Source organism: Balearica regulorum, chromosome 9, assembly GCF_011004875.1.
Source record: "Balearica regulorum gibbericeps isolate bBalReg1 chromosome 9, bBalReg1.pri, whole genome shotgun sequence".
NCBI classification, from domain to species: Eukaryota; Metazoa; Chordata; class Aves; order Gruiformes; family Gruidae; genus Balearica; species Balearica regulorum.
The window spans coordinates 29,266,711-29,282,610 of NC_046192.1; the positions used below are offsets into that span (position 1 = coordinate 29,266,711).

General features: G+C 38.3%; 1 protein-coding gene across 2 annotated transcripts in view; it reads right to left on the reverse strand.

The window, feature by feature from the left end:
• RNF13 (ring finger protein 13) overlaps positions 1–15,900 on the reverse strand; it is a 41,225-nt gene that overhangs the window by 1,479 nt on the left and 23,846 nt on the right. For both annotated transcript variants that reach the window (XM_075761783.1, XM_075761784.1), the window contains exons 8-9: positions 14,746–14,839; positions 1,647–1,727 (exon numbers count right to left, since the gene is read on the reverse strand). In XM_075761783.1, the coding sequence (XP_075617898.1) occupies positions 1,647–1,727; positions 14,746–14,839 (175 nt within the window). The remainder of the gene's footprint in view (positions 1–1,646; positions 1,728–14,745; positions 14,840–15,900) is intronic.

Genomic DNA, 15,900 nt, shown 5'->3' on the forward strand with positions numbered 1-15,900 from the left:
ACAAGTACATCATTATCTATGTAAAAAGGGCAAATTATATTTATGCTAAATTGTATTTATGGTTAGTAGCACCAATTGGAGAATTTTAGAATTTAACTCATACAGAGAATTTTAGTTAGAAGTTTGTTGGCACGTAGGCTGTCTATCCTTATGTACAAAACATCTAATAGATTAGGATCTCAGCCACATGGATATATGCAATAAAAACCTATTTCCTCTGATGAATGAATCTGAGAGCAGTCCTGCAATGGGCCGCATTGACAAAATAAAATTTAAAAGCTTCTTGAGGAATTACAGCTGCCTTGCAGCTGATGTGCCGACCATAGTTATCCTCATAACACCTCTAACCTCCACCAAGATTGTATCAAAGCACCTTGTTATTAATAAAATTACCACGTGATTTTGCGGATTTTAAATTAGGTCTACATTTGGAATTGCAACTATACTGGCCTTGTTTAAAAAAAAGTTTGAAAGTGTCTTTCTTACGGTATTAAAAACTTAGCTCTATTTATTAACAGAGACTTCTATCTGGCAAAGAGCGAGGTATTTACATGGGCAAGCACGTTGTGTTTGGTATCTGTTCAAGCACATTAGCAGCATGTTCTCCACAAGAACTGACAGTGGTGTTTTGTTTTGGTTTTTTTATTTTTATTTGTCAGCAATCTTTGATATTGGTGATCAGGATTAGTTAACTTTGCAGTCCCTAGCTGGGACAGATTCTATGGATCTGTTCTTTCTCCTCTGAGAACTTCTTGTTCGTCAGCCTGTTTTGAAATTATTTTTTTATGAATGAAGATCTACAAAGCTCAGTCTGTCATCCGCTGTGCTCACTGTGCATGTAAGGCTGTAACATCAGTTGCCTTTTAAGCTGGGTAAAACTGCACCCAGCCAAAATGGTTGTAATACAGTTAACGTACAGGTAGAAAAAGGGTGTCAAGCTAGGAAGAATGAATTCTCTTTCCTGATAGATTTTATACAGCTTTTATTTTAAAAAAAAAAAAAAGTTTAAATTTAGAGACACACTTGGGCCCAGGCCTCTTCCAGATTTCTAGGTATAAGCTCTTCAAATACTTCTCGTACTCGTAATGCAGTTAAGAGCAGTCTTGTCTTGTGGGTCGATATGTATATAGATGCACTTTTGCAGTGGGCTGTATTTGGGAAACACTGTTCCAACAGTGCACAACTTGTCACAGTAAAAAATATCCCATTAATTTTTTCACTGACAACATTGACTTCCAAGTGCAATCAAGGCAGCATTCCATATGGCTTCAGACTACAGACTATATCCCTTCATCCATATCTCTGTGTCACTAATACCTGAATTACGTTTTATGGTTTGTCTTGGAGAAAGTGAAAGCCTTTTTTTTTTTTAATGTAAAAGGTAACTCTGGAATGTGTTTCCCTATTAAATACAGGCATTTAGGGGACAGCATGATGCCCAGATTTTCTTTCATGGTTACATCCAAAGAAAAATGCAAAGTGGGAATGCTAGCTCTTTTTGCTTTTAAGAAAAGGAAAAAAAGTTTGCTCTTTTCCTAATTTGTACGTGCACTCCTGCATACTAGCAAAAATACATTTTATAAATCAAACATATTCACTGTGATTTATAGACATGGTGTTTTAGAGATTAAAACACAGGTGCTTACCATGAGAACATGGAAGGATTCTCAGCTTGTCTCCATCCTCATACTCATCCAGACAAATGGCACATACGTCGTATTCATCTCCTACAGCACATAATTGAGAATTAGATTAACTTTAAAAGATTGCAACAGACCTTTCCAAACACGTGCATATAGGTTTCTCCTGGTTAGTTTTACAGGCCGAAGAAACTATTACACAGTTGACTTTGCTGTATTTCTCTCCTTATTAGGACTATTAGGACATTTGCTTTCCCTTCAGGTTAATACAAACGTTTTAAACTGTGTGCAGTGCTATCTCCATAATATTCTACCATTCTTATTAAAAGTAAGGATTTAAAATACAGGATTTGCTTTACTATACAGGAATTAATATATTATTGAGAAAACTCAGGCAGAAAAATAACAACAAAGACAACTGGGTAAAACAGAATAATAATCAAGACTGATAGTCTAGTCACCAGAAAAAGTTTACATTATTTTGTAATTCAAACCTCACAAATAAGATATGCGTAACTGACAGTATTGACATTATGTACACTGTTGTGATACATTATATGACAAAAATATAACCACTTTTTAGAAGTCAATTTATTCATGTTTCATTTTTATCAACAGCTTTACAACAGGGTCCTTTCATCAATCCAAATGGTTCTTTACAACTTCCTGGAAGATGCTGGCCCTCTAAAGTTTGCAGTTACACCAGCAGCTTATGTCCTTGTCATGGTTTAACCCCAGCCGGCAGCTCAGCCCCACGCAGCCGCTCGCTCACTCCCCCACAGTGGGATGGGGGAGAGAATCGGAAGGGTAAAAGCGAGAAAACTTGTGGGTTGAGATAAAGGCAGTTTTAATAGGTAAAGCAAAAGCTGTGTGCGCAAGCAAAGCAAAACAAGGAATTCATTCACCCCTTCCCATGGCAGGCAGGTGTTCAGCCATCCCCAGGGAAGCTGGGCTCCATCACACGTAACAGTGACTTAAGACAAACACCATCACTCCAAACGTCCCCCCCTTCCTCCTTCTCCCCCAGCATTATATGCTGAGCATGATGCCATATGGTATATATGGAATATCCCTTTGGTCAGTGGGGTCAGCTGTCCCGGCTGTGTCCCCTCCCAACTCCTTGTGCACCCCCAGCCTACTCACTGGTGGGGTGGTGTGAAGCAGAAAAGCCCTTGACTTGTGCAAGCACTGCTCAGCGGTAACTAACACATCCCTGTGTTATCAGCACTGCTTTCAAAACACAGCCCCATCCAAGCTACTATGAAGAAAATTAACTCTATCCCAACCAAAACCAGTAGAATCCTTTTCAGACATGAAGTTACTGCAAAAAAAGTTGTAAAATACCACAATTTTCAATGTCAATGTTCTCCTGTGTGTCCTTGAATATTCAATATTTAGATGGATGTCTTGTCCTGTCAGTGGACACCACTTGAAAGAGCCTGGCTCCATTTTTTTGCACCCTCCCTTCAGGTATTTATACACAGTGATCGAGATTCCCTCTGAGCCTTCTCTACTCCAGGCTGATCCATCCCAGTTGTCCCAGCCTTTCCTCACAGGAGAGATGTTCCAGTCCATCATCTTTGTGGCCTCTCACTGAACTCTGTCCAGTAGCTCTGTCTCTCTCCCATACTGGGGAGCCCAGAGCTGGACACAGTACTCCAGATGTGGCCTTACCAGTGCTGACCTTATTCAAATTCCATCTTTGTTTCCTTACCTTCAGAAACTTAAGTCCAATAGCTTTCATCCTTACCAACATCTGGTACAACTGCTGGAGCTAGAACACTTTAGGAAATTCAGCAGAACTTATTCCACAAACGTATACATTTGCTATGTGTGTGCATGTGTGTTTCTCGAGACAGTTGAAGGCTCTTGCTCTTTAGCCTAATTCTTCAAAGGTGGCATGATATCCCGAACAACAACATTTCTTTCAGATCTCTTAGTTCCATACGTATATAATGCTTTTCACAGTTATATATACAAAGATATACGTATTTTCGTTGGCAAAAGGATGGAGAAAATGGTGAAAAGAACAGCCTAGAGATGTTGGCAAAAGATGAAACAGCAGAAAGCAGAACAAAGCAGTGAGAGAACCAATACAAATCCATGGTATGTTTCTTAAATTTAAACCACCTCCCTCAACACACATGGATTCAAAGACATCCCTCTTTCCAGGCAAAGACAGGAAGTCTTGAACATTTTGGTGCCTTTCTTGCCCCTCTGACGCTAGGATTCTCTTCTGCGAAGTATATACAAGGCTCAACAGAAGGGGAGGAGAGTGCCCTTCCCAGAGTGGCCCATAACATAAATTAGGGCACTTAATGAATGATGATGTAAATAAAAAAGAGGATCAAATATAGCATGGTCATAGTAAAAGGCAGACAATGCCTTTGCAAACTGATTTCTAGAAATAAGAAATATGGCACATCTTATCTATGCAGACTTTGGTATAACATTCAGTAAAGTTCTGTGTGTGAAATGATTGCTCCTAGTCCTTAAGATTAGCAAGGATTAGTAGAGGGAGCTGAATAAATGGAAGTTGCTATTGGTGGTATTGGAAGAAGTTCATGAGGCTGGAGGAGAGTTACCGGTAGTGTCTTTTAACAAAATTTCTTTGGAACAAAATTGGTACAAAAAAACCAAGGAGCATATCAATTATACATATATGAGACACAATTAAGTAAGCATCATCAAGAGGGTAACTGGGATAGCACAGAAAAATCTGTAAATCTGGAATAATGGTACATGAATGAAATTCAGTACTATAACATGCAAGTGCATCCATTTAGGGATTAGGTCCTTGGGAATTTTTAGCTGAGATTTCATCAGTTATAAACTGAGAAGAAACAGAGTATACTGGTTGATCACTACAGAGTTCCAAATGCAATACAACTGGGAAAAAGAAAAATGCAACAGTAGAAAGCATCAAGAGTAGTCTTTCCAGAAGCACTAAGTACTGTTCAGGAGTCTGTAATGTGGCCACTGGTATTATCAGAAGATTAATTCAAACACAAACAAAAAAGAGTATTATGATCACATAACAGAGAAGCTATCATGCAAGAAAAATTAAAAAAAATAGACTGGTAATTTAAATTTAACAATCAGAAGGCTGACAGGGGACTCTGCCTTCTCTATAAACACCACAGAGGAGGAATACCTTGGGCAGAGAACAGAGAGAAGCTGGGGGGGGGGGGGGGGGGAGGAGGGAAGAGCCATCATCTAACCAGGAATCATAAGGCTGGAAATGAAAGGAAAACTTGACCATTGGAGCAGTGATATTCTGAACTACCCTGTCAGGACCATCAGAAGGTAATCATGATAAAGGGCCAAACCTCCCCCTCTCCCCAAACCTAGTTTTAGGTCAAGGCTTTAGATGTGTGACACAGGAAGTTCCCCCCAAGATGCTGTTCTCTTAGGAGATGGAAATGGACAGCTTAATCCTAGAAGACAGTGGAGGGAACTGAAACTAGATCCCCCAGTTCCTAAGACTGTCAATTACTAGGCTATATTATCAAAGGTGAGTAGTGCAAAGTACATCTTTTAAAATAAAGAGTAGCTACATTTCATTTTGAAGGAGCCATATTTCATTATGTCTTGTGAATACTTACCCGATCAAGCCCTGAGAGGGACTGAGGCAGTGAAAGGGTCCCTTGCTCTGACATGAGCTGGGTATCAGCTCCACTCTGTCACGGCTGGAAGAGTTCTGGCCATGTGCACAAAGGCACTACATCTGCAAAAGTTGGTGAACTCTTCTGTCACACACCTCTTGCAACTTACACACAACCAGTGCCGCTACTCACTATTTCCACATGGTGGAACTTTTAAGCCATTAGCAATTTAGATAACTGAACCTTACTGTCTCAACACAGCCCAGTACTTCTGTACAGTGGACCGGCAGATGTCCAGTCTCTTCACAAGCAGCAGCTTGCTAGGGCCGCACACTCTCCTGACCATGAAGCATTCTTTAGATGCCCAAACTACAGCATACCAGAATAAAAAAATTAAGTCTGCCTCAGCCCGCCTCTCCTCCTGTTAAGTCCTCCTTGTCACACGGCTAGAAGCACACGTGCCAGCAGACTGCACGGCAAGCTCTCCGATCGCTTGACTAACACACATTTGGTTGAGGGACAGGATAGTTACAGGGTCAAATGATCCAACATCCTATCGTAAGGGCAGTCATCTGCTCAACATGTGGTGCTAGGGTGCCTGCATCCTGGTTATACACGTTGTGATAAGGAAAGGCACCAATGACAATGTCTCGGGGGGGGGGGGAAAAAAAAAAAAAGATTGTATGGCCCACCTTCCCCAGAGGATGGGCACCCCAGATACAGCCTGCAATATCCTGGAGGTGGCCCCAAAGAACTACATCAATCTCTCTGCATATTTTGGCTAAGTATTCGTAATTGCAGTCCTAGCCCACTAAGCCTGCCTGTTCCCAACCTGTACAATCTTCACAGCTGCTTCTTAATTTCCCGGTGCTCAGTAGTTTATATTTGCATTATCTTCAAGGCTAGCTAAGATTCTGGGTTTTACCATACAGCAGAGGAGCTAGGGAAGTAAGGAAATGTGGATCCCATTAGAAAGCATATGTGCAGAGAAGGTTCACTCTCTCTTATACCAGAATATACATGGGAAAAGGCATACAGTAAGGCAGAGACCCCTATAAGAAAAATGAGGCCTCTGATCTTGTCACCTCAAGGTAACAGAAAGAAGGGTTGAGATGGTGTATCTTGTTCCCAGTGCCCCTCAGGGCAGCTTTCTCCATCTACTCCCAACCTCTTCCAGTTCCTTCCAAATTCCACCTAATCTGAGCCCCATCCATCCCACAAGTGTTACCTCATCAGTCCTCCTCACAACTGAATTCTCCACTTCCATTCCCCACAGTGTCACCTTAATCCTCTCCCAGTAAACTTCTATCAAGTCTTTTTTGAACTATCTGCTGTACTAAAACTTTATGGTTGCACATCACTCCGATTTGACATTGGAGATGTCAGATTTAAGTGCATAAGACTGAAGCATGCTAGGGCTAGAGTTAACGGCCACAACAAGAATCTCTTATGTACTAAGTTCACCTTTCAACATACACATATCACGCACAATAATCTCTATGACACAAGACTGTTTTGCACAAATTTAGGTGGGTTTTTTTTGTTTTTTTTTTAATAGCAATTCCAATATTACTTCCCAAAGCACTGTCCAGACTACATACATGAGACTGAGATCAACTAGGGACAAATCAGAGTTACAGTTCACGCTCCAAGCTTGTTCAAAAGAGTTGATGTAATACACAAGTTGTCAAAGTGTTGTTTTGGGGAAAAGGTGGAAAGAATGGGGTAGATTTCAATAATGCGTAGCTACAGCAGGCCCACATTTGGGTCATGAGCTTACCCTATATTATCAGGAAGCTTGCAAAAAAACAAAGGAAGCAGGTAGATTTTGCATTACTCTGAAGAGACATCCTTTCAGCACAGAAGCTCAAACAGCAGCAGAGCTTTCCCTTTACTGTAATGAAACTACATGGCAGGAGAGAATTTCTGGAAACTCAGCTGAAAATCTGGTTTGATACTATGCTGCTAAACCCAATGCTTTTCTATAAAATTAGCTACATTAGGTATTTAGAGTCAGTCTTCAAAGAACAATTAGTTTTCTTATGCAACTCAGCACGGTGGTTCTGTATCTGTTTAGTACATGCAAGGAGACTAAGTACATCACAGTAGAAAAATTAAGAGCTGTGCACCAGCAACGAAGGAGCTGAGCTTTCCAAGGAAGCTGCAGAAAGCCAACAGAAATAACGCTGGTGACTCATCAGTGAGGTAGAGGCACAAAAGATTAATTGCTATCATCAGCTCAAATTTTGAGTATTACATGAAACTCAGTTTTTGGGGAATGAGAATCAGCAAAATTAAGTTGTTCAGTGACAGAAATGAGGCAAAGAGGTACTATTTTTCTGTTTACGTGTTCAGAATAAGATCATTAATAAATAAAGCACAAATGTTAAAAGTTCAAGACTTAAAGTTCCAAAAAGCAACTTCACCAAGATTTTTATTAACTGGGTAACAGTACACTTCACCAAGAAAAATAAACTTTCTCTACAGATGTTAAAAAAAAAAATCTTAAGCACTTTTAATTCCCAGATATAGGAAACTCTCAGATAAACGCAGTGTAACAGCTCTTCCCATTCAGTCTGTAAAGAATCTTAAACTTGCATGATTAGTCTTGATCATGTTTGAATACTTTCTCATTAAAAATAATAAAAAACAAACTGAAGAATTACAGTAGTAGACTAATAGCACTCATATATTCACATAGAAATAACTGTAGCTTCAGCTTTTAAATAAGGACACAGCTTATATTCCACATTACCAGAACATAAGCAAGTACTCCTCTGCCTTGATTCAGGATTTTTGCAAGGCACCTTTTTCAGTTGTTAACAAACATGAGCTAAGACCAGAACCAGATAATTAACAATAGGACCGTTTAATTAATCTGAATTTGTGGTTAGCTGCATTATTAGCAGGTGCCTTTTGCATCATTCCAATGTCGAAATACCATTGACTGATGTAAAAAAATCAAAATCATACAGGATTGATTTTGGTGGTTCAGAGAATTATTTTACTATAGAATCCCATATTGTTGTGCGCACAATTCTCTGAAGTCTATAGCAACTAACATTCTGTAGACTTAAGAATTTTCAGTATAAGGCATGTTCAGGCAAATAGTTCTGTTCTGGGCTTTTCTAAAGGTGCTGTCATTTTTTTTATTTAAACACATACAATACCTCATGTTGTTTATCTAGAATCTCTCTTCTACAGCATAGAAAATACGGAATAGCATCTTACACAGGGTCATGACCGTCATGTGTTGCTATTCTGCTAAATTTTTTTTTAATTTTTTTTTTTTTAAAGACTCCAATGTTTCAAAAGTACTATACACAAAATTGAAACTTGGCATCTATGAGGGATGAAAATAGAAGGAACACAAAGCATGTGAAAGGTTGTCCATTGTGGTACTAGGTATATATTTGGAAGGTGGTAAGGGAAGTATATTTGCATATAATTCTTTTCTTGCCTCATTCATAAGGCTTGTTCTTGTATTCTGTGTGCAACCTAAACTCCCCGAATAAGCAAAGGAATGCAAAATGAGCCTTCCCATTTTACCAAAATATTGGTTATACTTTTTTTCCTCATATTTTATGACAGTCATGACAATTTCTACTGAATCTACTACGTTTTGCCTGTGCCTAACACTTCATTTTTAAAAGGGAAAAGCAGAACAAAAATGTCTAACCTTCCTCCCTTCCAAAGGTATAAAACCAACAAAATATTTTAAATAGTACTCAATTATATAGCAGGTACAAAACCAAGGCACATAAGATATCCTTAGAAGGTGAGTTCTTCACATTATTAAAAGGATTTCTCTATCTGTGAGTGTAAGATGTTTAAAAACTATTCATGCCTATGTAATAATAGACCAATCTCGAATGCAGTACAGTCTTGTGTTACCTACTACCAGACTTCTGCATTAATATATATCACACTAAATAAACCAGCCAGTCAGCAGTATGGGTACAATTAACAAAGACACTGCAAATTTTTTAAATTACAGGTTTGGTAAAGCTACTGTTTTGACAGGGAAAAAAAGAAGGGAGGCAAGACTGTAGAGATTAGTAAAGAAGCATATCTGCAATGTGCTTCAGTATCAGCAAAGGTAAATTACGGACATTAGTACATATGCGTGAAGTACACTGCTTTCATTATTTTTTTACCAGAAAAATAAAAGGAAGATTAATAAAAAAATATCATAGTATCGATAGAGCATTAACTATTCGATTTCCGCAAGAGTGCTGCAAAGCAGTAAATATTCTCAATCCTATTTTATAGGGATGGAAAAGAAAGCAGACACAGATTATAATTATTTTATCTCGGTATAGAGTCAATGAGAGTAAAAGTTGCAACTCGGGGCTTGCCAGTTCATAGGTCCATTCTCCAAACAACAGAAAACCATGATTAAAAGCAGCCCCTGAAGGGGCTCCAGGAAAGCTGGAGAGGGGCTGGTGCCAAGGGCAGGGAGTGACAGGCCAAGGGGAATGGCCTGAAGCTGCAGGAGGGGAGATGGAGATGGGATGGGAGGCAGAAATCCTTCCCTGTGAGGGTGCTGAGGCCCTGGCACAGGGTGCCCAGAGAAGCTGTGGCTGCCCCTGGCTCCCTGGCAGTGTTCAAGGCCAGGTTGGATGGGGCTTTGGGCAACCTGGGCTAGTGGAGGGTGTCCCTGCCCATGGCAGGGGGTGGGACTGGATGGGCTGGGAGGTCCCTGCCCACCCAAACCAGTCTGGTATTTTATGATAAAACCAAATTCTCATCTGTTTCCCAAAAAGATAAATTTCAAGGGCTTCTGTGGTGGCACAGGTGGTCTGTGAAATTTGGTTCATATTATTTTTGTTAATATATATCATTCAACATAAAAGGCAAAGATGACGACTGCCAACAGAAAAATAACACTATCGTAATTTGACATTTCAGAAAATAAGCACAGTGGACATGAGAACTACTTATAAACACAATTTTCCTGATAGTTACTATACAACAATAGGATAAGATAAAGGAAAAGCAGGAGAAAAAATCCTCATGGGCAGGTAGGAAAAGTCAGAGAGATTAAATGGCGTCCATCACCACCAGACCTACATTACTGAAGTACAAGTTTTTGTCTAATGTAAGTGAAATACTTCAGCTATAGCTTTTTAAAAAATTACTTCCTCTTTTGCTATGATATTCCTTTTCTCTGTTGTTTCTATTAGTCAAACCATGTTAATTGATCATCTCTCAGAGAAAAATACCCCAAACATTCAAATACAGTTGTCTTTTTTTCCCCCATTAGTCATTCAACATACGTAAGAAAGCCCTGAAAAATGACAACACACTGTTGTTAAGTAGGCTTATCTCGCTAAGGCATCCCCTAGCAAACGAACACCACCACATTCAGAAAAAAATGATGCAGTAGTAAAGCATCACATCTGTTTCTAAGCCAGGTAATTACAAAGTTTTCTCAATAAGGCCAACGCTAAAGTTCTCAAACGCGGAGGCCACAGGTCTGACCGACAGCATGTTGGCTAACCGCCACAAAGATCCTTCTCCAACTCTTGTCAAGGCCATGTATGCAGGCCTACCCTACTCAACTCACAGCCCCATCTTTCATTGCGCAGGCATTTGCAACACGCCCTCAGCCCAACTGCTTCATCTGCACCTACTGGATCCATCAACTGCAGTCCATCTGCTACATTTCTCCAACAGGTCATCACACAAATTAATTAACGCTATTACCCAGATGCTTGCTCTCATCGTGGTTTGGGGAAGGGAGGCAAGCCCAAGCAGCAGCCAGGACCAGACACACCAGCCCTCCTTAGAGCTGAGACCTGTGTGATGTCTCCATGAATCCTGCAGCCTCGATGACTAGTCCCAAGTTAGTTTCACCTCCATGACTACATGTCCCTCAGAAAAGAAGATTCCATTTTTAAAAGGGACACTTTGCAGACATCTTTCTCTCAAATACCCGTTACTGTATTTTAGATGCTGGCTTAGAACCACCAAAAAAATCAGGAAAAAAAAGGAAGTATGGGAGCTGCTGCAAAATAAAGTATCTTGCTTAAGTAAACTGTGTAGGAAAAGTCTTTAGCAAGCACAGTTATCTAACTACTTGGCGCATATAAATAAATAAATATTTTTCAGAAACACAGAATTTTCCATCCACATATACATGAACTTGTGAACAGTGAAAAATGCAAAAGTAAAACTGCCAAGACTCTGGTAGACCTTATGACTTCTTTTCTCTATTACAGCACAACTGTACTGTGCGGTCAGGCAGATGGGTCAGTAATGAACCGCAATTAGATCAGTTATAATCCCAGTTGCATGGGGGAAAAAAAAAAAATCAATTTAGGAATACGTAGTAAACTGCAGAACTGCACTTACTCTGGAGCAGATTTTTAAAAGGTGTTGAGATATATCTATTTCCCACTAATGCTCACAGGTATCTATACGTACACAAAAATTCAATACACATGATACTTATATTTTTATGTCTTTGCTTAAAATGACACGTACTCTTACAGCTTATTATTTGTCACATATGTAGGACTTTTTTCCGTGTGTACACCAAGCATTTCAAAGTTGACTGCCTAAAGTTGAGCTCTTCTTTCATGTTTAAACACCTAATCAAACAGCTCAATTTTTAGAAGTCTTGTGGATGTAGCAGTTCCCAAATTCTGGACACTTTATCAGGTATCTAGACACTCATTTAGGATACTAACTTTCAACACTCAATGCAGAAAAAAATTGGTTCATTCATTTTTAATTTCTTAATATGTTTACACATCCCTCTCTCAGCATTCTATCTTCACTAAAATTATGATATTTTCTTTTCTACAGGAGTGAGAGGTTATACTGTAATTTCACTGCAGTTAAGATCTAAAAATCTTTTCAGTCTTGGCATATATTCCAGTTTAGTGTAAAGTTAAGCTAGCTTGGAAATAATAACATGTATTTCTGAAAATAAATTCTAGAATATGTACCAATTCACAAAATTTCTAAGCTATATTTCTTCCAAGCTATTGTTCTTCAGAGTATTGATTTGCTAATGATCAAATTACAGATTTTTTTTTTGCTGTGTGTACTTTTGTTATAAAGACATCATACAAAAGATATCAACTCCCACTGTCTTTTGTATGACCAAAACGTAATCCATTTTATAAGGAACCACAACAAAACTACCCCAAAACTCTTTCAGCCTAGAAAACAGATTTTGATATAGCGTATGTTGCATTCTGAGGAATTATTCAAAGGCGAGGCTTGTTGATTAGGACTCTGCAAAAACAGTCCGTGCCACATCTTTTGTTACCGCATTCTCTCTCTCTCTCCTCATTACAGAAATATGAAGTACGTGATCTAAAGCCTAGAGGAATCAGTAAAAGATTCCCATGCACTACAGTGCTATTTGACTCAAATCCTATTTAGAGACGATTCATGTATTTTCTGTGTTAATTCTTTAGGTATGTCAGAGTGCAATCACCCCTACAGAACAATCATCTACATTACATCATCATTTGCCTATCAACCAATTAAATTATAGGAATCCACTAAAGCAAACCTTCCTTTAAAAATTAGGCAGTGATTCATGATATAAAAACCAGTGCAAGAAAGAGAAGAACCAGCACCTACAGTGTCTTAGCTTCAGTATTTGACTAACATTTCAATCTGTTTCAATACAGATTTTTAAGAATACACTGGAGACAAAAGAAAATCCAGCATTCCTAAAAACAGGATTATAGTCCACAGGAGTTGCTTTCACCTATCCTTCCAAAGCAAAAGGTAAGATTGTTTGGATATATCATCAAGACGACTGAAGTGAATGGATTTTGCAATAATGTCTTGAGAAATCCTACCTATCACAAAGAAGCATGAAGCAATATATTTTTTTATTGTAATTGCCAAAGGTAACTGCAAGTATTGGGGTCAAATTTTGTCCTTTTAGTAAAATGACTTAAAGTAACATATAGGATTAATTTCATAGCAGTAGAACTAAAGTGATCGTTTGCTTAAAGAAACTGAAATCCTAGTTGAAAAAATAAAACTTTTTGTTCTGTTTTTCATAAGCCCCTGAATGCAGTAGATACCTGGATATTTACAGCCAGGTTTAATTTACAATGACTGAGATCCAAACAATTCCTATTGCGTAAGATTCAGCAAAGAGAAAGAGGAAGGACAATGAGGAAAATGGCAATACGGTATTTTGATACTCTGGCTACTTAGTCATGTAATTCTGAGAGAGTTATTACAGAGGCACACAGTTAACCGAAAGACACGTTAACTGACTTTCTCGTAGCAACTTTTTCTTTGCAAATTTCTCTTTAAAGTACAACATCACTTACTTTGTATTTTTATTTTACTTAGATTTCATAGATAATCAAAAATAGTAAACAAAATCAATACTAGCTTTATTGGCTTAAGATAATTTTTTAGAGTTAATTTTAAATCCATAGCAAGAGGTCATTACAGCAAGGTTCAGGCCAACCCCGCAAACACTTCCCCCCCGAGGCTGAACTCACGTTGCACAAATACTGTATCTGCTCATACTGAACATCTGCTTTGTACAAAGTGAGAGCAAGGTCATTAATAATGCAGGGTGGCTTTATCAAGGGCAAAGAACAGTAAGTGGTTCTATCCTTGAATCCAGGCATATCCCCTAACATGGTCTTTGTGCCTCAGCAAATACGTGCTCTATTGACATGTGTTACACAGTAAGCAATCATTTCAATCACGTACTTTTTCCACCTTTTCTTCTCATACCTTGCAACAGCTTGTATGAATGAACAATTAGATGGTAAAATGGTAAGACATTTAAAATACAAAACGGAGAAGAAGTGTAGCAGGTTTTTTTCTACTTTTAAGAAGTAGACTACAACAGAGCAGGACTTAAGGCAGCTTTTCTATTTCACTGAACAGAGCAACTTACTCCAGCTTTATTTCTCATCTTGTAATTAAATCTTGCATAAAATTAATCACTACAAAGATCACAAAAGCAAGTATGCTGGCATTAAATTTGAATCACTTTTGCCCTCACAGAAATATTGTCACTGAATGAAAGGGTGACTCCTCTGGAAAAGGAGATAAATTATGCCCACAAGATAGTTTTGTTTTTATAGTCTCTACAACGTCAGGCAACTTAGGTGCCCCTAGTATTCATCAGTTTCCAGACAAATAATGGAAATAACGCACCACAGTGACTGACTGCTGTGGTCACTGTTAACGAGAGCAACAAGGAAGTTTTGTGGAATTTCTGTACTGATTTTGTGGTATATTGAGCAACATTTAAATTCTCAGCCACAGTCTGCATATGGCATCTGCTCTGCTTCCACTAAGGAAAAGCTAGTACTCCTCTATTTCAGTGAGAACAGGGTCAAGTCAAACTTTTTGTGTGCTTTCACTCCAAACTCTACTCTCTATTTCAAGTGTACTCAAAATTATCTTCAAAACTACAAACTCCCTCAATTTAGAGTTTTTTTTTAGCGTTAAAAAAAATGGGGTTTAATTAGTTAGACAAAGAATTATCCACTTGCCTTTCTTAAATTTATGTACAGGAATTTTCTTAAGCTGATCCTTCCTAAGCCGATTCCTTCTTGCTCTGTGTCTGTCTTGCACAAATTTTGTGATCTGGAAACAGATGTAAGGAAGACAACATGAATAGTAAGTTAAAATAATAAGAGAACAATAGAAGTTTCAACTTATGAGTCTTTGTAGTAAGTTAGTCAAAAGAGAACCCCAGCTCAAAATGAATCACCTATTCCCTCGCCTGGACTCAAGGATGAAGCCAAACAAGCTTAAAGGATGTTCTTGATGACCATGGCACTTGAAACTGGAAATAAAAAAGCTTTTTTTGGAAAGGAAAGAGGAAAAGAAAAAAATTATGTCCATACTATATAAAATAATGGCCACTGCTGCAATCCTCTACCAAGGTCCATGTACAGTAGGATGGCACGTTTCAGAGCAAAACTTAATTCATTGATTGGTTTTGCTCATTATTAAGCTGTTTTAAAGGATTATTCTTACGTTCATCAGAACTGTTTTCATATTATCTAGATGTAGTTTGGGGAGGAGTAAAGGGGTTACTTCAAGCCATGGTTAGTTATTGTCTTCAGCTATACTAAAGATTCTACTTCCATTTTCTTAATAGTCTCTAATGATGTTTCTGTTCAGTTTCTAATTCTAGCATCTGCAATATGACATTCTTTTTCAAATATGATGACAAACAAAAAAATGGCCTTAACCAAAGCATACACACTAATAAGTCTTTTTAAATTTGCAGAGGTGCTCTACACCTACCTACACTGTGGATAAGGTAAACACTGAGAGAATATTAATATTATAAACAGCATTATTATCTCTCACTTTAGGACTGTTGATACACAACAGATTATTTTTTTTAAAGTATGAATGTATACATCTTATGGACAAATACTATTACGGCCATTTGAAATGAATTGTTTTTTGGCAAAATAAAATTTATTTATCCTTCTGCATGACACCTGGCTTCACTTTCTAAGCATATTTGGATCTGAACTGTTTGTTCAGACTCTTTTTACCCCAGCTAAACAATAAGCTGTATGCCTAAACTGCAGCTTTTCTGCTGTAGTTCAGATAGTAACAATCAATGTGTCTCACATTCATTTCTTAGTTAAAACAAGATTTCCTGAAAGAAGCAGGGCCAACACCAC